At 35.6% G+C, this 21,465-nt stretch overlaps 1 protein-coding gene across 3 annotated transcripts in view; it reads left to right on the forward strand.

Annotated features, from left to right (window-relative positions):
* Bcat (Branched chain amino acid transaminase) overlaps positions 1–21,465 on the forward strand; it is a 111,764-nt gene that overhangs the window by 78,691 nt on the left and 11,608 nt on the right. For all 3 annotated transcript variants that reach the window (XM_081737884.1, XM_081737886.1, XM_081737885.1), the window contains 4 exons: positions 3,080–3,310; positions 6,550–6,741; positions 11,343–11,457; positions 20,188–20,342. In XM_081737884.1, coding sequence (XP_081594010.1) covers positions 3,080–3,310; positions 6,550–6,741; positions 11,343–11,457; positions 20,188–20,342 — 693 coding nt within the window. The remainder of the gene's footprint in view (positions 1–3,079; positions 3,311–6,549; positions 6,742–11,342; positions 11,458–20,187; positions 20,343–21,465) is intronic.

Raw genomic sequence — 21,465 nt, forward strand, 5'->3', positions numbered from 1 at the left:
TTTTCTTGTATCTTTATCTTGTATCAACAATTTTTCTAGTATCTTTATGATTTTTCTTTCTTTATGTTAACAGATATCTTGTAAAGTTGGCAAATTTAAATTTTTCTTCTTTATATATATGGAAAGAGGAAACAACTGATTTAAACTTATTTTTACACACCAGATGCTCTGTAGGGGCGAATTCTGAGAAGTCTGAGTGGAGAGCACCGACTTCATGAGTGAAAGTTTGTCTGGCTGGTCTGGGAAGCGGTCTGAGTGGCGCAGTAGTTAATTCATCGATATAGTATGCCACACATCCCAGGTTCGAGTCTCGGTCCAGTCTTTTACTCTCTGTGTCTTTTTTTTCTTTGTCTGTATTTTATTTCACTCTACTGATAAAGTAATAGGTTTGACAAAGCTGACAAAATTTAATTTTTTATCTAGAAAGCCTTAGTTTCATCTCACCTACAAATTTAAAATCTGTGCGCTTCATTCATTGGAAACCACACTTAGACTGAGAAAAAATATTTTTTGTGTTGAAAACCCTTGTATAATCAACCAGTAAATTATATATATATATATATATATATATATATATATATATATATATATCTGCCTTTAATACCTTAGATCATGGAGAACAATTGCTTGAATTCTATTCAGTAATTAGACACAGAAACTATTTATTATATTATGATTACTGCGGGTGGCAAAGGATACCAACGTAATAACCAAGCTCGGAAATCGACCTTGGAATTCGTCCAGCGCCCATGCATTGACAGCTTCGCCAATAACAACCTGAATAAATACAAAGCTATACGCACACAAACGCTGTTACTATGTAAGTTGTGATGTGATTCAAACAAAACAAAGTATTGTTCCAACCTCACCATTAGTAACCACAATAAACCATCATATTAGGAGCAATATACTTCAGCAATTGGATCTCGTTACAAAGAAAATAGTATAAAATCTAGTATAGGCGGAATATGCACATAATAAACGCCATCAAAATTGATTCATAAAAAAGATCACTATAATTGTAGCAAATTCAGTCAACATATTTTTTCTGCGCATTTAAAAATCCTCATTTTCAGTGTGAAATAATTTCTTAATAGAATATATTCCTTAATCACAACAGAAACGGAGAAAATTAAGATCTTGTTTAAAGAGCAGTATTAACTGACCAACTGACAAACAAATGCACTAAAGGACAGAAAATAATAATATTGAACCTCTTAAAATCAGAAAATTATTCATTACTATTACCTATAAAAATTTTTTGAAGTCTGTGCCAAGTTAACAAATGGGCTATTATCAAGCCTCATAAAATTACTATCCAAACTAATTTTATATTAGGAATTAATTTGTTTACCTTTGTACAGACTTCTAAAATTTTTACAAGTAATAGTATTGAATTATTTTCTTTCTTTAACAGTTTTATTATTATTATTACTAGCATCTGGCCAGCGGGAGCTTCGTCCCTAGACCCTCGCGTTTGCTCGGCCCGCAATTTACTTTTACAATAGCCTTTGTTTTGTCATTCACAATGTATCGACTTACTGTATGATGATAATGTTGGATTCTCATTTTCAGAAGTTACTGTGTATTTGTTATGTCTAGTTAAAGAGAAAAAAGAGAAAAGAAAAGAAATTCGGGATTTTTGTTCGGCCAGAACTCTTGCATACTGCCAAAACAAAGTTTGATTCATTTTCTTATAACTTTGTAGTATTTCCACACCATCTCTAAGGTATCCTGCTATTCGTATAGTTCTCTTTTAATGCTAGCTTTTGCTTGGTCACCTCTTCTGTATACTACCAAGTAGAACTTAAATCTTATTTGTGTCTGCACAGGTTGTTATCATACTGCCGAAGTCAAGTTCAACATGAGTTTTGTTTGGACATGCACCAAGATTCCTCTCAAATAAAAGTTTGAAAGGATTTTTGTTTGGGCAAGCTCTTGCAAATAACATTAAATAAAATTAAACTATTAACAGTAACTGACATAATGATAACGTTAGATAACAATATGTTAGGTGTTCCATATAAATAACACGGGGAAGATTTTTCAATTGCCCATAAAACCGCACTAAAGTTGGAATTTTTTATTTTTGATGATTCACTTAGGTAACACTAACGAAACCATACAAGCATACCGAATTTCAAGTTTTTATTCCAATTACAAGTACTAAAACATGAGATGATAGGTAAAAAAAAAAGGCCCATTTAACCCTCCAGAGGGCGCATGTCGGTTGAAAAGACCAAATTGCGCCATTTTGGTCATTGCTAGTAGGAGATTCCCCCTCTCAGATACTCCTCAGGGAGGGGATGAGCCAAGGAATGCAGGTGGTGGGGAGGAGTTAGTTCCAAAGTGCCCGTCACAGTGATAACAAAAACCCAAGGTCGGTCATTTCCACCGAAACGCCCAATAGGTCAAAAAGACCGATGCGCCCATTCGTGCCCGTATGACCGATGTGCCCTCTCGAGGGTTAAATAACATGGAGAATTTCTTCATCCCCGCTTTAGATCCCCTAAAAATGTAAAATATTCACTTTGGACAACTTTCCTGTGGACCAGTCCCGAAAAGCTACAATCATGTCAAATTTCAACTTTCCACGTGAACCGGAAGTACACATTATTTTACGCCAGTGAGTGAGTGAGTTCATTCAGTTTTATATATAGTTAGGATATTCTGCCTTTTATCACTTTTGTTGAAGCCAATTAATATTGTTATTTTTTAAAAATGTGTGTGTATATAGAAATGTTATTTTTTCCATAACATCTTGCTCGAGGATATGGGTACCTGGAGACGTTTTAAGGCGCATATTGCCCCCATGAGAATATTTGGAGGGGGGTATAATTGTTCAATGAAAGAAACTGGAAAATCATCAATTTGTGAGGATAAAAGTAAATCGCGGAGAGAGTGGTAAATTACGGAGATGGGCATCCCTGCTCAAGGGTGTTATAGCCCGAAACCCCTTATAATACCACTAGTGTAAAATAATATATTTTATTATTGTTTTAAATTTAAAGTAATATATACAACCCACTATGAAAGAAAATTTTAATTTTTGATTTTTCTTCTTTCTCTTTGTCTTTAGGTATTTGAAGGTATGAAGGCTTATCGGGGAGTAGATGGTAAAATACGTCTCTTTCGACCGGAGAAAAATATGGATCGTTTGAATGATTCAGCTTCCCGTGCCACGTTGCCCAACTTTGATGGTGATGAGTTAATGAAATTGATAGCGAAATTCGTACACATGGAACAGGAATGGGTTCCACATATGGAGTCATCTAGTTTGTACTTAAGACCAACGTTTATTGCAACAGAGGTAAATATTCTTTATTAACGTATTTACACTATCAGAAGGGGAAATATCATTATTTTGTTTTAAAGTAACTGAGAGGATTAATATCAAGTGGAAAATGAAATGAAATCTTTCAGTTTAACGTCCCGTGCATCACAGGCCGCTATCACCGGGCAAAACGATAGACTCGGACTTGTGCTTTCGACAATTAGTGCGGTTGCACCTAACAATTCAAAAGAAATGTCCGAAATTTGTCAACAGATAAGGTGTCGTATACCTTGCTCACAGTGTCAGACCGCATATATCTTTACTTACCCGTCAGAAATTGAGAGAATTTGGCTGAGAAGTTTTAATGCATCCACCGTGTAATCCAGACTTGCCACCGTCAGACTATCGTTTCTTTCGGTCTCTGCATACCTCATTTAACGATGTTAAATTAGCTCCAAAAGAATCCTGTATAAAAGATATATCATTATTTTTATTTATTTATTTATTTATTTTTTATTTATTTACATTGCCCGTTTCTATCATTATACTTTTATTGAAATGCGTAGTCTAACGTTTGGCTGAGAAGGTTTAATGCATTCACCATATAGCCCGGACCTGCCACCGTCAGATTATCGTATGTTTTGGCCTCTGCAGAGCTCCCTTAATGATGTTATGTTAGCTGCAAAAGAGGCTTGTATAAACGACGTATCATAATATTCTTACATTACTTATTTCCATCATTATACTTGTATTGAAATGCGTATTCTAATGGAAGGGGGGAATAGGATCTAAATACTGTCCACAAACTAATTCTCTCCGTGTGAAGAACGGGCATTTCGGCTATTATTAAAACAAAACAGTGTGTACAAGTTTCACCACCTGTACAGATATTAAAGTGCTCAAAACGATTGCAATTGTTACTGAAAGTATAGCCGAAGAAACAGGACTTGTAGCTGCAAAAGGTCTTCCAGACCCTCCCTTGTGAGCATCTGAAACTTGTCAGGAAACTGTGAAATTTTAATCAAACATGTATTAGGTTTTGCTTCAGATTCATGCCGCCACTGACGTTGAACTTCAGCGACATTTTCGGACTTCAAATACCACTTCCGTTCATCAAATATCAAGCGTGAACCGGCCATTTTGTTTTCCCCAATCGTGCGTCATACGTCATATGTTACAGCGTAAGAGTACCGGCATCTGTTAAGGAAATACCATAGTACATATTGTAATAATACTTCAATTCAATTTCAGAAACAGTACACTGATTCTATTTGTTAAATTTTTTATACTTTTAAAAAAATCTATAAGGTAAAGGTTGAGACATACTTTCAACTATTTTTTTTTTTTTTTTTTTTCGTCGCTCCTTTTGGTATTAAATCTTCATGCTGAGATTTGAACATCATAGTAATAAGTGAGAACAATAAAACACGCAGATTATATTGCCACTATTTGACAAAGACATACAAGCGAACCTTTCTCTCAGTCTCTCTCGCTCTTGTATTATTCTATACCTTTTCCTGTATTACTTTATTTCGTCGTCGAGTCTTGAAAGCTAAAGCTAAGTGTCTCTTTTAGTACTGTCTTATTTACTTACTTAAGACTCTGATTTTATATGCATATTTATGTACTTAGTAAAAAAAATATATAAGAACTTACTGTGTCCAAATGCACTTCAATTGTACTAAACTGTTTCGGTAATTTCGGGTCTTTTCACTAGTAGCTCTGGAGAACTCACATGGTTTTTTTTTTTTCTTTCCTCTCGATTCCCTGTGAGAAAGCCCCGAAATTAGAAACGCATTATGTTGGTTCCCATTTTACCTGCAATTAAAATGTATTCTGGTTTCTTTTGGGTATCTTAAACTGTAGGTCGATGTCTCATATAGTCTCGATGCTGAAATGGAATGCTAAACTCGCAACTAACCAACCAAAAATAATTTATCTAGTGTTTTATATAGGTGTTTCGTTGGATATTTCTATAGCTTTTTCTGACCCATCACCTTTGTTAGAGCAATTAGAAAAGATTGTAAAGGAAATTAACCAACCAACCAATCTGTTTACCATGCATTTGAAATTCTTACTAATATATATGAGGGTGAATCAAAAACTAAGACTACAAGGGGCCGATATTTCTGGAGTTTCGTCTGTTATAGAGGAATGAGGAATGTGCGCTAATTGTAATACATGGAATTGGCAACTGTGCAGTGTTTCAGCCTCCCGCCACCTACAGTGCTAGTTGTAGGTAAACACAAATGGCGATTTGTTTAAAAAGAACTGACCTCGCGAAGAAGTCTGCTCAGTTATTCGATTCCTGTTAGTCGAAACATCAACCGCGGCTGAAATTCACCGGCAGCTGGCTACGAAGAGATTATATAATGTGTCGTTAGTATGTCGCAGAATGAGGTCGAAAGTTTGCAGCAGGAAGAGAAAACGTCACCGACCTCACCACGCTGTTGAATCAATTTCTCTGGGACATCATCGACCACTCTCCCTACAGCGCAGACCTCGCTCCAAGCGATTTTCACCTGTTCCCGCACATGAAGGAGCACCTAGGAGGCCGTCGCTTCGCTTCAGACGAGGAGGTGAAATACTTCATAACGCAAGGACAGGATTTTTTTACCAGGAGGGAATCTTTAAACTCATCCTACGATGCGTCAAATGCCTCAACCGATATGGAGACTATTTCGAAAAATAACCTAATGTATGTTATATCTATTGGCTGTATTGGTTGTATGAAATAATATGCTGTATATATGTGTCACTGCACCCTTTGTAACCTTACTTTTTGATCACCCCTCGTATATATATAAATCGATGATTGCAGAAAGAACCTAAGTCTATTTTGTGTGACTTTGAGATATTACAGAGAAACTATTTAAATCCAAAATCACAGATATTTCTTGATTTCAACCTATAGTTCAATGTTGAGTTTACACCGTTGTAACACCTTCGATACCTCCCCTTTCTACACTCAAATTTCCGTATACCTCTTGAGAATCGAAAAAGTGTATAAATCTAATTAAAACAAAAAAAATAATTTGGGTCTTTTTTGTAATCATCTGTTCGTATGTTTTACCAGGTCTCTTTATGGTTTAATGATGTTTGAGTAGTAAAGTATATCTTGCAGTTTTTACTTTCCTTCTTTCATTCATTCATTTTGTGTGGTTCTGAAGAGTATACTTTACTTTTAAATCGACAAATAGAGTTTTTTTTTTTTTTTTTTTAAAGAACCCGTATGTAAATTACATGTTGATTATTGTAATATTTACTCGTTACAGCCAACATTAGGAGTTGGAGTGTCTGACACAGCTCTCCTGTATGTACTAGCGTGTCCTGTTGGACCATATTTCCCAACGGCTGGTTTTAAACCAGTAGCATTGCTTGCAGATCCAGAACACGTTCGAGCATGGTACGGTGGCATTGGAGACAAAAAGATGGGTGCCAATTACGCTGGTACTATTAGGGTTCAAGTACGTATTCAATTGACTAAACTATATTATTTTAATTAAGGTAAAATTGATGCCATGTTCTTACTCATTTAAGGAGCTACGTATTATGTAGCAGGATTTGGAATATGCAGAAACAAACGTAATTCGCTGTGAAACTTTGTTTGTTGTAGCATTTGTTCATTCTAGCATACATTGAAATATTTGTATGTAAAGCAATTATTACTTACGTTTACTATTGAAACTATAGGATACTATTATATACATACAATAGGACTTATCTTTGTACAGGGTGTCCGGAATAGGACTCACGGTTTTTAAAAGTGTATAGTTTTAATATGGTCATAGAAGAAAAAAAAACATGCATTTTAAAGAAGAACTCAAAAAGTTTATTTGGTCTTACTTACAAGTCATTCTAACTCAGTGTAACTCCACGTGAGCTCCATTTGTAACTCTTACAATACCTAGTCTGAACTCAATCTCTCTCCACGTATTCTGTAACATCTGAGGTGTTACTGAAGTAATCGTTTTCCTAATACGGTTCTTCAGTTCATGAAGGTTACGCATCTTTTCACCAGAATACACAAAGTCTTTCACATACCCCCACGGGAGGGGAGTAACATCAGAAGAGCGTGGAGGCCACCTAATTGGCCCATCACGGCCTATCCAACAGCCAGGAAATTCAGTATCACGGTACTCCCTTACTTGTAGGCTCCAATGTGGCGGGGCACCATCCAATTGCAATATCACTTGAGGTATCAAATGTTGTAACTGGGGAACAGCAAAGTGTTGAAGCATGTCTAAGAACACATTTCCTGTTATGGTTTGCTCTATGAAAAAGAAGGAGCTTATAACTGCATTGAGTTAAAGCACAGCAAACATTCAATTTGGGATTGTCTCTAGAATGTTCTATGTACGTATGCGGATTCTCAGATCCCCATATCCTAACATTGTGTCTGTTAACACAGCCAGACAAGTGAAAAGTTGCCTCATCAGAGAAGAAACGTTCAATAGGAAATTATGGTCATAATCAATCTTGTCCAGAATTTCAGTAGCAAATGATGCTCTCTGTGGCTTATCGTTGGGCTTAATTTCTCGTAACAATTGCAGCTTATACGCGCGCAAACGTAATCGTTTGTGTACCACATCGTGCATTGTTGACTTTGGAATTGCCAATTGCCTGCTCGCTGCGCGAATTGACTTCCTCGGGCTACGTGAGGAACACTCTCTTATTGCTTCCACATTTTCTTCTGACACACGCTATTTACCACCGCTGTGTTGTTTCACTACACTCCCCGTTGATAAAAAATGATCCTTCCACGCCTGAATACTGTTACCTGATGAAAGATTCTTGTGGTAAACACGTCAAAAGTTTCATTGAACTTGAACAACATTTTTTGTCTCTACAAACCACCACACGCATTGCGTCTTTTCGACTGCCGAGGACATTTTTGTTTATCGGCGATACTAGCGCCATCACCAGTAGTTGTTCAGGTATGAAAATTTACTGAACAAAACTTTTTGAGTTTTCCTGCAATATAAATGTTTTTTTTTTTTCTGTATCTCTTGACCATATTAAAGCTATACACTTTTAAAAACTATCAGTCCCATTCCGGACACCCTGTATTACGTCGTCATTTTTCTTGTCAACAGATTATTTCGGACAATTCTATGACCTTTTTCGACATCCTGTGCGAGGTAGGTTTACTAAACGTCAAAATTTATGCGGACATGTTCACATTTTGAAATAAATACTTACGTCTGCATACACTTTCTGAAATTTGCTAATTGGTCCCAGTGACGCAAATACGCTAGTTGTAGCCCGGGGCAAGAACTCGCCTTAGCACCCCATGATCTACCAAACCAAAATGTTTCCCAAATATTTGCCTAATTGTGCGCCCGGAGCACAAGCCCGTTCGTCTTCCCCTTTAGTTACGTCACTGATTGGTCCGTATTTTCTAAACTCAAGTGTATTGTCTTCACTATCCTGACATGACAGTCGCTCCCGTAGCGCTTGTTTTTCCGTTTCTTTGTGGAGAGTTGCTGTGCTAGTTGTTTGTAAACATATTGTCATATCTAAATATTTATATGATTAAATCAAGGCACACTGTGACTTTTATTTCTTATTATTGTGCTTACCAGCTAGGTAAGGAAGACGGTAAAATTGTTAATGTTTATATAACGCAACGGGCCAGCCAGGCGTAAGTGTGTCCTCGTTTTGCACTTCAGAATATGGCAATTCTAGTCCGAGATTCCAACAAGCAATAGGTCGGGATGTCGAAAAAGGTAACAGAATTGATAGAAATAATCCATTCACCAGAAGAATAGGATGTGGTGCAAGGTAGGTTTATTGTATTTATGTGATTTGTTCCCATTACGACAGCGTATACATTCTTTTTGTTTCTGTAAGCAAGGCCGGACTTTTTACTTATTTATTTATTTATTTATTTATTTATTTAATTTTTATTATAAACTGAAGCTATGAATTGTGTTTAATTCCTAAGGATTCTAAGTTCCATAGTAACTCTTTGGGTTTTGTGGAGATGCTTCTTGTTTACGACACTGAAGTCACATAACAATTAGTATACCTGTATTTATACCGGGCGTTTCAAAACAACGCCGACAGCGTTCGGAAAGTGATTCCTGACACCAAGATAAAACAAAAAGTAGAGACTACCCTGAGTGCAGAAATCCGTCACTTTGGAGTTATAGGCTGCCGAAAATATGAAAAAAATGAACATTAAACGCCCATAGCTCCAAAAGTATAGGATCTACCGTAGTCGGGTCAAGACTTAGCGCAGGAACTATTATGTGCGTTATCCAAAAATACATGTTTCAGAATCCTGGAATACTCATGCGACAATTTTTTAGAGGGAATTCGGCTACGGGTATGTAATTTGAAGTACTCACAAACTACCTCTGTAAAAATTGTTGCGGAGGTACCGCAGGATTCTGAAACATGGATATTTGGATAGGGCACATACTAGTTCCTAAGTGAAGTTTTGACCCGACTACTTTAGGTCCCATAATATTTGAGTTATGGACTTGCCAAGTTCATTTTTTCATGTTTCGGCAGCCTATAACTCTTAAATGAGGGTTTCTAGACCTTTTGTCTTATCTTGGTGTCAGGAATCACCTCCCAAATGTTGTCGGTGTTGTTTTGAAACACCCTGTATATTATCCTTACAAGTATAAATCTTTTAAAAAAAATGTTTCTCTTGAAAAATACATGTTCTCTCTAAAGTCTTCATCGGATTTTGAAATGTTATACGCTGAAAACGGGTAACTGTATTAGAATAAAACATACAGTTCGCCCATAATTTTAAGGGCACAGGCTTCGCTCATCAGAATATTTGGGGGATTTTTTAATTTTTTTTTTTTTTTTTTTTTTAATGATACAATCAAACCAGAGAAGAGTAGATTTTGTGAAAGAGTGGTAAATTTAGGAGGTTGCCCCAAGCTTTGGGAAGATTGACACCCCTGAATTTTAGCCATGGAAGATTACGTATTTTCTACGTTTTAGTACATTTATAGAAGCATTATTTATTTTTTTTTTTTTCTTTTCTGTCCGGTTATTATTTTTGCTTCTGTAGTAAGACGTTTTCAGATTCAACTAGTTCTTGCTTGAATTTTATGAAGCGGATGTTGTAGGTATCCTAGTGTGGAAATGAACAGTTTTACGTCCCACGATAATGCCGGCTAGGCTAAAGGGACATTGATGATGAGAAATGAATGAAATGGTGGAATGAAGAAAATGAGAAGAAACGGAAGAACATTAAGAAAACCTACGCACACGGTGTTTGTCCACCACAAAGTTCACTTGGCTTGAACAGAGATCGAGCCAAGGACCCTACGCACCAGAGGTGAATGCTGTACCACTGAGCCACCCCAATATCCGAGTGTGAAAGGCAATATTACCTAAATTCTCTGTTAGAAGCGACACATAAGGGGTTTCGAACCAAAACTAAACAACTCTGGCATCTATTGAAGTAACGCTTAACTAACTAACTATGTCTATGCATATACGCAATTTAAATACATTTGTAATAACTTAATTAGTTTTAATAGTGAAACGATAAGCTGAAGTGAAGATTATGTGAAAAATACTGATATGAAAAATATGTCAGAGCTCTAGTGATGTGGATGTACGAGGAATTTTATTTGCAAAATTTGTTGCTAATTAACAAACCAACAAACAGGAAAATAACCTAGCAAAATCATTGTAAAAAATAGATCTGCTCTATTTTTTTAAAAAAAAAAAACTCCGTTTCTACTAAAAGTTTCTCTAAAGTATTGTTCTTTGCTAATAGCAAATCCTCAGCGGTCAGTGACGTCACGTCGAGATATCACCAACGATGTTATAAAATAGAGGATCTGCCCATACCGCAAAATCGTGAAACCATACGTCACAACCATACGTATTCTATGATTGGTGATTTTCTTACCTGTGAAGGATTATTTCGGGTATTTTTTTTTTCACTCCTATTTGTACACTCATACTTGCAGCATGTAACCATTGTATAATATAAATTTGAAGCACGAACTGGGGCTACCTGTTATTTTCTATGCCTTGGTAAATCCTTAAGTTTTTTCATCCCTTTTAATCTTAAGTTTTATATTTATAGGCAGATGCTAATCGAATGGGAATACAACAAGTGCTGTGGTTGTACGGCGAAGATCAGCAGATCACAGAAGTAGGAACAATGAATGTGTTCATGTTAATCTGTAATGACAAAGGAGGTATGACATATTTTAAGTGTAAACATATTGACTGTTTTTATTCAATTAATGATTGGAAAGATTGAATCAGCATGTATTAGAGGTATCAAAGTATTACAACACTTAACACTACAGTTTTATTATTTTTATAATAACCTTTCTCTAACTAACTAACTAACTAACTAACTCTATGGCCTATGGAACCCGGAGGTTCAGTGCCGCGTTCACAAAAGCTCTCCACTGACTTCTATCCTTAGCCAATTGGATCCAGTTTCTACTTTGTATTCCTATCTCTGCGAGATCCATCTTAATATTATCCTCCCATCTGCGCCTAGGTCTTCCTAATGGTCGTTTCCCTATGGGTCTACCAGTCAAGACTTTGAAAGCGTTTCTACTTTCTTCCATTCTAGCTACATGACCTGCCCACCTAAGCCTCCTAGACTTGACGACCCTAACAATGTTGGGTAAACCGTATAAACTATGTAGTTCCTCGTTATGAAGCTTCCGCCATTCCCCATTCTCGTTCCTCTTGGGTCCGAATATTCTTCTCAGGATCCTGTTCTCAAATACTTTCAGTCTATGTTCTTCCCTCAGAGTAAGCGACCATGTTTCGCAACCATACAGAACAACAGGCATGATTATCGTTTTGTATATTTTAAGCTTCAAATTCCTCGACAGAATTCGCGACGACAAGAGATTTTGAACCGAATAGTAACACGAATTCCCTGCTTTTAGTCGACATTTAATTTCTTCGTGAATATGATTTTCGTCTGTTAATATTGATCCTAGATATTTGAAACTATCCACTTTATCAAAAGTATTATTTAATATTTTAACGCATCCATAATTTGCTGTATTCCGGTCCCGACGCACTTCCATGTATTTAGTTTTCTCTGCGTTTACTTCTAAACCCATGTCCCTGCAAGCGTTTAATAAGATCTCTGTATTTCTTTCTATTGTTCTCCTATCATCCCCTATTAAATTTACATCATCAGCATATGCCATAACCTGGTGAATACCGTTTAACAGTAGGCCCTGGTTGCTATCTTTGATTTTCCTTATAGCATATCCCAGAACGAAGTTAAATAATAATGGCGACAACGCATCTCCTTGTTTCAGGCCATTTTCGACGTGAAAGCTCGTGGAGAAAAATGTTCCTACCCGGACTTTACTTTGGGATTCATTTAAATATATCTTAATTAATCTAATTAGCTTTCTCGGTATTCCAAGTTCTGTAAGGACGTTGTATAATGTTTCTCTCCTAACCGAGTCGTACGCCTTTCTAAAATCAATAAATAGTTGATGTACCGGGGTATTGTATTCCCATTTTTTTTTTCGAGTATTTGGCGAATGGTAAATATTTCTCTACTAAAACCTTTCTCTACTAAAACTTATTAATCACTTATTAGTTTTGTACTGTTAGATCTCCATGCATACATTCAGTACTACCATAGTCCAGTTTTGTGAGGGAAAAATATTTATGTGGTTTTTGTGATTATTTGTTAAGTTACTTTAAACAAACTTAAATATTGACGTTGTCTATTATAACATCTTTTTTAACTTCAATAAATAATTCTTATTCTTGTTCTAAAACTTGTAGTAAAGCCTCAGTGGCTCAGAAGAACAGCGCTCATCTCTGATTTCCACCAAGTGGACTTCGTGGTGAACAAACACCGTGTGTGTGTGTGGGGGGGGGGGGGGTGAACAAACAGGTACACACCCACAATATATTGTTGAAGGAGGTCCAAAGTCGAAAGTCCGAACTGGGTGGACCTTCGCAAGTGCACCCCTGATGTACAACAGAAATTAGAGAATGTTGTTGGCCTTTTCTTTCTGTCGATTTTCATCTTTCACTTTCTTTTTAATAGAGCTCCTTCGTGGCTAAGCGGTTAGCGTACGCGCCTTTGGCGTTGGAGACCCGGGTTCGTTTCCCGGCGGGAGCTCATGTGGTTCGGATTCCACGTTAATCAGTAGATCCTGTCTCATTTAGCCTCGCTGCTGAAACTCAAAATCAATTTCTTTTTAATGCTAATAGTAATAATACAAACACTAATGTTATACATGATTAATGAAACTTAAAATCAAATTTGGTATTTCAATTTAGTCAAATTTTCGCAAAAACGAAATCTAAAGGCTATTTTAAACAAAAATACATGGAAAAAATCTTACTAAATATTAATTTAAAACATAAGAAAGTAAATGATAAGATGGTTTATAAACTAAGTTGTAAATGCAATGCGTATTTATAAATAAAGAATTTCTAAAAAAGTCAAATCTACTTTCTTCTCGAACAGTGTCCTAATCAGTTTATTTTCCTCTTTATACTTATCTCTAATTTTGATTTTTTTCCTCCTCTTTCTCTTTGTTTCCGCAATACATTTTATTAAGTCCTTCAGAATATAATATTTTCCCAAACAATGCCCTAACTAGTTTCTTTTCTTCTATTTAATTATCTTCAATATTAGTTTTTTGTCCCTTATTCGCTTTTCTTTCGACCACACCTTCTATCGTATTCCTCAAAATACAATATCTTCTCCGACAATATCCTAACTAGTTTATTTTCTTCTTTTAATTATCTTCAGTGTTATTCTTTTGTTCCTCCTTTACTTTTATTCCACAATACATTTCATCATGTCCCTCAGTTTCTTCTCAAACATTGTCTAACCAGTTTCTTTTCCTCTTTTAATTATCTCCAATATTGCTCTTTTGTCCCCCTCCCTCGCTTTCGTTTCATCATACCTTCTATCATATTTTTCAGAATACAATTTCTCCTCAAGCAATGTCTGAACCAGTTTCCTTTCTTCTTTCTAATTATCTCCAGTTATCTCCAATATTCTTTTCTCCTCTCTCACCTTCGTTCTATCATACTTTATCATATTTCTTGAAATACAATTTCTTCCCAAACAATGTCTAAAGCAATTTCTTTTCCTTTTTTCAATTATCTCCAATATTGTTCTTCTGTCCCTCCTTCGCGTTTCTTGTACCATTCATTCTATCATGTCCTTCAGAATACAGTTTCTTCTCAAGTATTGTCTAACCAGTTTCTTTTCCTCTTTTAAATTATCCCCAATATTGCTCTTTTGTCCCCCTCCCTCGCTTTCGTTTCATCATACCTTCTATCATATTTTTCAGAATACAATTTCTTCTCAAACGATGTCTAAAGCAGTTTCTTTAGCTCTTTTTAATTACCTCCAATATTGTTCTTTTTCTCCCTCACTTTCCTTCTGCCATACCTTCTTTAATGTCCGTTAGCGTCAGGATATAATTTCTTTTCATACAGTCTCTTAACCAGTTTATTTTCTTCTTTTTAATTATCTTCTCTAATACTATTCTTTTGCCTCCCAGTCCACACCGTAGTTTTTCTTCCACCATACCTTCTATCCCATCCATCATAATACCATTTCTTCTCTTTCTTTTTAACTATTTGCAATAATGTTCTTCTTCTTTCTTGCGGTTTTCTTCCAGTGTAACTTTTACTACGTTCCTCAGAATATAATTTCTTCTCAAGCCATCTTAAATAGGCCTAAGTTTATGAGATGCTTCAGAATCCTTCAGCCGCGGAGCTCCAATCGGACAGGGCCTCTCCACTAAGAATGAGGAATGAGTTTGAAAACATGACAGGTCTAATAATTCTCTTATATTTATTGACGCGATTTGGAAAACAAAAGAAAGAAAACACTCGCAAATACTTTGGCTTAGCCTTATCGTATTTAGTTGATTCTCGGTTTCCTTTAATAACATTTTGTTGTACACTTACTCTGAAAATCCCTGCAATGTTGAATTATTTTAAAGTAGTTTTCTAGCTTTCAAGGATGCGTACGATACAAAAGGCTGTCTCATCTCGAAAACTTGCCATGAAAGTGATATCTTGTCTCGAAAACTGTGTAGTTCCTATTAAAAGAACTCTGCTTCTTCTCCAATTTCGTTACGAAAATTCTGTCTCCTCTCGTTTCGCGCGCAACCCTACAAGTCATATCTGTAGTTTTCCTAGAATTATAAAATTCAGTCATATTTTATCTCTCTCTTCCTAAGCCTTTAGTATAAGCTTTTAAATTATATTGTTTTATTTAATAGCATTATAAACGCACACTGGCTGTATTAAAAATCTAGCTCCGTAGACCAACTCCATTATGATTAAAGATAAAAAATGGAAACAGAGGAGAATTGTTTGGAATAGGAGGTTTTTCAATCTAAAAATTATAGGATTTTTCGTCTTCCACCAGCCGTTTACGCTCCTCATTGGTAAGGCACACTATGTTAAATTGAGAAACAAATTGTCCTGATAAAAATATATGAAATTAAATTAAATCTTTAAGTTTTACGTCCCACGATTATACCGGCTAGGCTAAACGAGACTGTGATTATGTGAAATGAATGAAATGGTGGAATGGAGGAAGTGGGAGGAAACGGGAGGACCCCGAAAAAAAACCATGTACACGGTGTTTTTCCACCACAAAGTTCACTTGGCGCGAGCTGGGATCGAACCAAGGACCACATGCACCAGAAGTGAACGCTCTACCACTGAGCCACCGCGGCCCGACAAAAATATATGTGTTCTTATCGAAGAAAACCCTTCCTTTTACGAACACTCTTAGATACGGACACGAACAGTCTTCCTTCACCCGCAAAGTTTTAGTAACCGCTTCATAATGGACAGGAATTATTGTCAAGCTCACACGTATGTAATATACAAAATACTTTCTGCAATTTAAAAATGAACCTTCACGTGATCCCTTCAACTGATTCAGCAGTTATAAGCAAACTAGCAGCGTTCACCCCGCTTCGCTGCGGTCACCCCGGAACGCAATAAACTTTGTTACTTAGATAATTTTTACTTTTTCGCTTTCAAGTGATATGATAAAAACCATAGAAGATTGCAGTAAATCTTAACATTATATCGCCTGTCATTTATGTTAACCCGCCCCGCTTCGCTGCGGTCATCCCGGTGCTGGCATATTGTAAAAGTGTCTGTAAAAATAAGCAAATCAATTAAAAAATTTTAAACAGAAGATTCAAGCTATTTTCCGCTGTATATCGCCTGTCATTTATGTTAACCCGCCGAGTGACACGGTCATGCGGGTTGCATATAAATACGTTTATTTTTACCTATGATGAACTAATAACAAAGGATTTGTACGTTATGGACACTTGAATGGTCAATTATCTCAAGACACTGGTAATTAAAAATTAAAGTGATATGATAAAAACCATCTAGGGTCCAAATCCTAATAACCCCCCAAAAATGAAAGAAATTGGTTCAGCCGTATTAGCGTGATGAGCGGACAAAAAATTGTACGTTCTCTTTTATATATATAGATTTCGACCAGAAACTAGTATCCTCAAGATTACGCGGCAGATAATTTTAGCGATTTTTTCCCAAGCAATTTAGGTACTGTCATGATTGGTTAGTTTTGTCAACAATTTCAGTAATGATGTTTCATGTTCTTTTTTAGGTTATTTCTCTTTTACGTAATTAGTAGGGCAACCCAAAAGCATTAAAAGCATAACAGCAATTTGCACATATGGTTGGTACCTTGAACATATTTGTGGTTGTCTAAAAGTCCAGAAGCAGCTAAGATTAAAAGCATAATAAAGCATAATTTAGAATATATAGCACAATTCTTGGAAAATTCTGTTCAACTGCAAGTTTAACATACTGTATTAATATTTTTAAAACCAATATTTATAATGCAAAGTCATTGAGAACATAACAATGCAACAATGAAAAGCTTATTTTTATTTCTGTAAATTTTGCGGTGAAATCCTTTGAAGTGGAGAAAAGAAAAAAGGAAAAGAAGAAAAAACTTTCCGCCAACAATGAATAAACAATAGTTTTCTTCTAAGTGTAACCGCGGAGTTCTATAAGAAAAAGTTGAAGCAACGTTTAAAGATTTTATAGTCAGTACACCTCCTCCCCTGAATCAGAGAAATGTAGATTCGAAATGTACAAAAAGTGCACAAGAACTCCACACTATATTGTTGTGTGTACCTCTTGAACTTGAACACTTTCTGTACTTTTTAGTGGCATCTTTTACTCTTCCTTTATCGATATATGCACCTCTAAGGAGCACACAAGTGATAGAAAAAAACTGACTCGAGTAAAGCATATCTCGAATAAAGCATTGAGTAGAAAGTTCATTAAATATGAAAGAAACTGGTTGCACAAAATATTAACAAATAGATCAAGGTATTTAGAATATTTAATGTTTAGTAAATATTATACGTTATATACGATTAATGTAAAACAATGGTTGAAATTAACAGTAAAGCATAATAAAGCATAATTTGAAAAAAAATAAAGCATAATTAAACAAAAAATAACGCATAATGTGGGTTGCTCTAGTAATTAGTAAGCGTATTGTGGGACGTTTGTGCAAGTGTATGTATCACTTGAACTTGAGAAGGAAATTATCACACAAGTATTATATAATGCAACACATGTCTCATATCCCTCAGCGATAGTTTCGTTTCTTTACAGAGGAGCATTCCCTTCTAATTTCTGCAAGAATTTAAACATAGAACAATTTCGACTTTAGCCTATGTTTTCATTTAAATTAATATATTTACTGTACAGTGCACATAAATATCACATGAGGTGTGAGTAGTCTGCATTTGTATAACCTCTCTGTAAAAGACGCGGGAAGCATGGTGACTCAGTGGTAGAGTCACCATGCTCCGGCCCATGGGGTCCCTGGTTCAATCCCAGGCCAAGTAAGTTTCTGGTGCATAACATTGTACTCGTGGGTTTTCATGGGGTACTTCGGTTTCCTCCCACTTTCTCATTCCACCAATTCTTCCATCATCATTCACGTGCTTTAATCATCGTCTCCCTTAGCCTAAGGGACATAGTCGCAGGACGTTAAACTCAAAGATTTCATTTTATTTCTGTAAAAGACGCCTCTCATTTATAGACAAGTAATCATTTCTTGTTGGTGTCTGAAATTCAGAAATGTCACTGTATTGTGAATTATTACCATTTCCCACCTACTATTCTTTCATTACTTCACTTGTCTTCCTCACAGCTAATATTCTCCATATGCGATACATGCATTTGGAAAGATTCTAATTGCTTCAATATTCTCATGAAACATTTGATAAGTCTCTCTCATAACTCGTATTTTGTGTACTAACAAAAGAAATCTGAAGCTTTCAATCAACAGAGGATTCATCATCAGAACCACAAGGGAAAATGGTTAAAAAAAAAAAAAAAAAAAAAAAGTAAGATTATGAAACAGATTTAGAAATTCCAAGTATATTCACTCACTAATGTACTTTGAACAATGTTCCTTCCAATATTTCGGGCGTTACAATCGTACATTTATCCTCAGGGACACACAACGGCTTTATTTTTTTTTTTTTATTATTTTTTTTTTTTTTTTTTTTTTTTTTTACAACTCAATATTTTTCTTTTGTGTCGACTCAATAGTGGAAATTTAAGAATATTACGGAAACTTTATCTCTACTTATGGTTACTTGTTCTTCAAAATTCAACTTTTGAGGCCCCTCTCCTCCCCCTATAAAAAAAATAAGTGAATGCTAGCTTCAAATGTCAGCTATCAAATGACCGTAGGTCTGACTCATATAACCACTGAGACATTAAATCCATCTCGTGCGCAAAAATCTCACTAACTACCTGATATTTTAGAAACAACTGTTATGGCCAATAATAATAATTACTTATGGTTAATGAGAAACATTAAACATTAACTACAAAACATTAAATATTAAACTTTAAAAATAATAACGGGAGCGTTTGAGTATAGAAGGGTACAAGTCATATGCATTCCACCCGAGTATAACTGTTCATGTTAGCAAAGAGGTCCATCCTTTTTCCCAAGGGCTTGAGCACAACCTATTTTACCATTCTCCTGCCAGATTTACCATCCTGCACCTCCAAATGTACCTTTAGTCCTCCAAATTTATCATTTCCCAGTTAGATTGTACTATTTTCAATAAAATATTATATATATATTCTCCCTCCCCTTCCCCAAATATTCTCATGGGCATAACCTGTACCCTGAAACCTGCCTGTGAGTACCCCTCCATGTTAGGGAACAGAGTGATAAAATGAGTTGTATGTAGGAAATATTATCACAGCATAATTTAATCACCCATCAGCAATGACGTCATTCAGCGGTTGGTCAAATTACTCAATGATATTACGTCAATTCACTACAACATTAAGAAAGTAAGACTATCCATGGCTTTGGATTGATTATTTTGACAAAAAAAAAAAAAAAAAAAAACACTGACCAAAGCTTAAAACACACTTTATTTTAAATTATAATAACGGTTTCGGATATCTAACATATCCTTCTTCAGACAATATCGAAAATAAATTATAAATTATTAAAATAAATTATCAAAATAAATTATTTTCGATATTGTCTGAAGAAGGATATGTTAGATATCCGAAACCGTTATTATAATTTAAAATAAAGTGTGTTTTAAGCTTTGGTCAGTGTTTCTTTCGTCAAAACATTAACAAACCTACATTTTGAAATTTTATTATTATTATTATTATTATTATTATTATTATTATTATTATTATTATTATTATTATTATTATTATTATTATTATTATTATTATTATTATTATTACAATTTTGAAACTTTCAAAAAAATGACAAAACTTTGATAACGTTCTTGTAGTAATATTAAATCTGGGTTGTGTTCAGTGTAAATATATATATATATATTTTGTTACATGGAACAGTTGCATTCATATACTTATTTTATGTTATATTTCAGAAAAGGAATTGATCACTCCACCATGTGATGGCTTGATCCTCCCTGGAATCGTACGACAAAGTGTTTTGGAGCTTGCAAACGAATGGGGAGAATTCCAGGTCACTGAACGAAAAGTCAATATGTGCGAATTAATTAATTTGAATAACGAAAGAAGGGTAGGTAACTTCTTTTATACATATGTATATTATAAAGTGTATTATAACATTGATTTTATCTTGAACTAGTGTCAATCATCCGCTTATCTGGGTTAAAATAAGAAAATTAGTAATATATTCCGTTAATCAGTCACTTTTTACTATTACTTAAGCTCTCTCTAATATCGAGCATTTTCGATCATTTTTAGATATCGCCCCCTCCCCGAAGTTGCGAGGCTGAATTTGGATTTAAACGGCATCGCAAGTGTCACTGTTAACTTCCCCGATGACCCCGAAAACTATGGAATCGACACTACTATCGGTCATTTTCGATCATTATCTCATGAGGGCGCGGTGGCTCAGTGGTAGAGCGTTCACCTCCGCTCCTTGGGGTTCCTGGTTCGATCCCAGCTCGCGCCGTGTGGACTTTGTGGTGGGCAAACACCGTGCTCGTGGGTTTTCTCTGGTTCTCCCGTTTCCTCCCACTTTCTTCATTCCACCATTTCACTCATCTCTCATCACCGTCTCCTTTAGCCTAGCCGGCATAACCGTGGGACGTAAAACTTAAAGATTTGATTTTTCGATCATTATCTTTTCTCTCGCCCTCCCTCTCCCCTAAGTTGTATCGTCAAAGTGAAACGATAAAATCCATCACAGATACGAACCTCGTGTATGTTGAAAATTTGATCGAGATCGGTCGGGTGGTTCAAGAGTTATTAAGTTACATAGTCACTTTCAGTTTTATATATATTTCAAAGAAGGTATGGAGGCTTATTGTTAGAACTCTCATCTCTACTGTGAGGGGGCCCTCGTTCGATCTGACGTTTGTGGTGGACAACATCGTATTCGTGGATTTTCTCGTGGTACTTTCATTTTCCCCTCATACTCTCATTTTAAGAATTCTTTAACAGGGTGTCTATCGGTCACGAAAGTCATGAAAAAGTCAGGAAATCAGAAAACGGTCATGAAAGTCAAGAAATTTAGCTTTTGGGTCACGATTTTTTTTAAATCTGTACAAATATAAGTACAGACTGGAAAATTTTGTTGCATAAAACGTCAAAATTCACCACCAAAAATGTCGATGGTCGGCTTTAAACGCTACCAAATCACAAGCAAAGCACACGTCTATGTATGCATGCAAATT

This window comes from Thermobia domestica, chromosome 14, assembly GCF_964235325.1.
Source record: "Thermobia domestica chromosome 14, izTheDome1.hap1.1, whole genome shotgun sequence".
In the NCBI taxonomy this organism is placed as follows: Eukaryota; Metazoa; Arthropoda; class Insecta; order Zygentoma; family Lepismatidae; genus Thermobia; species Thermobia domestica.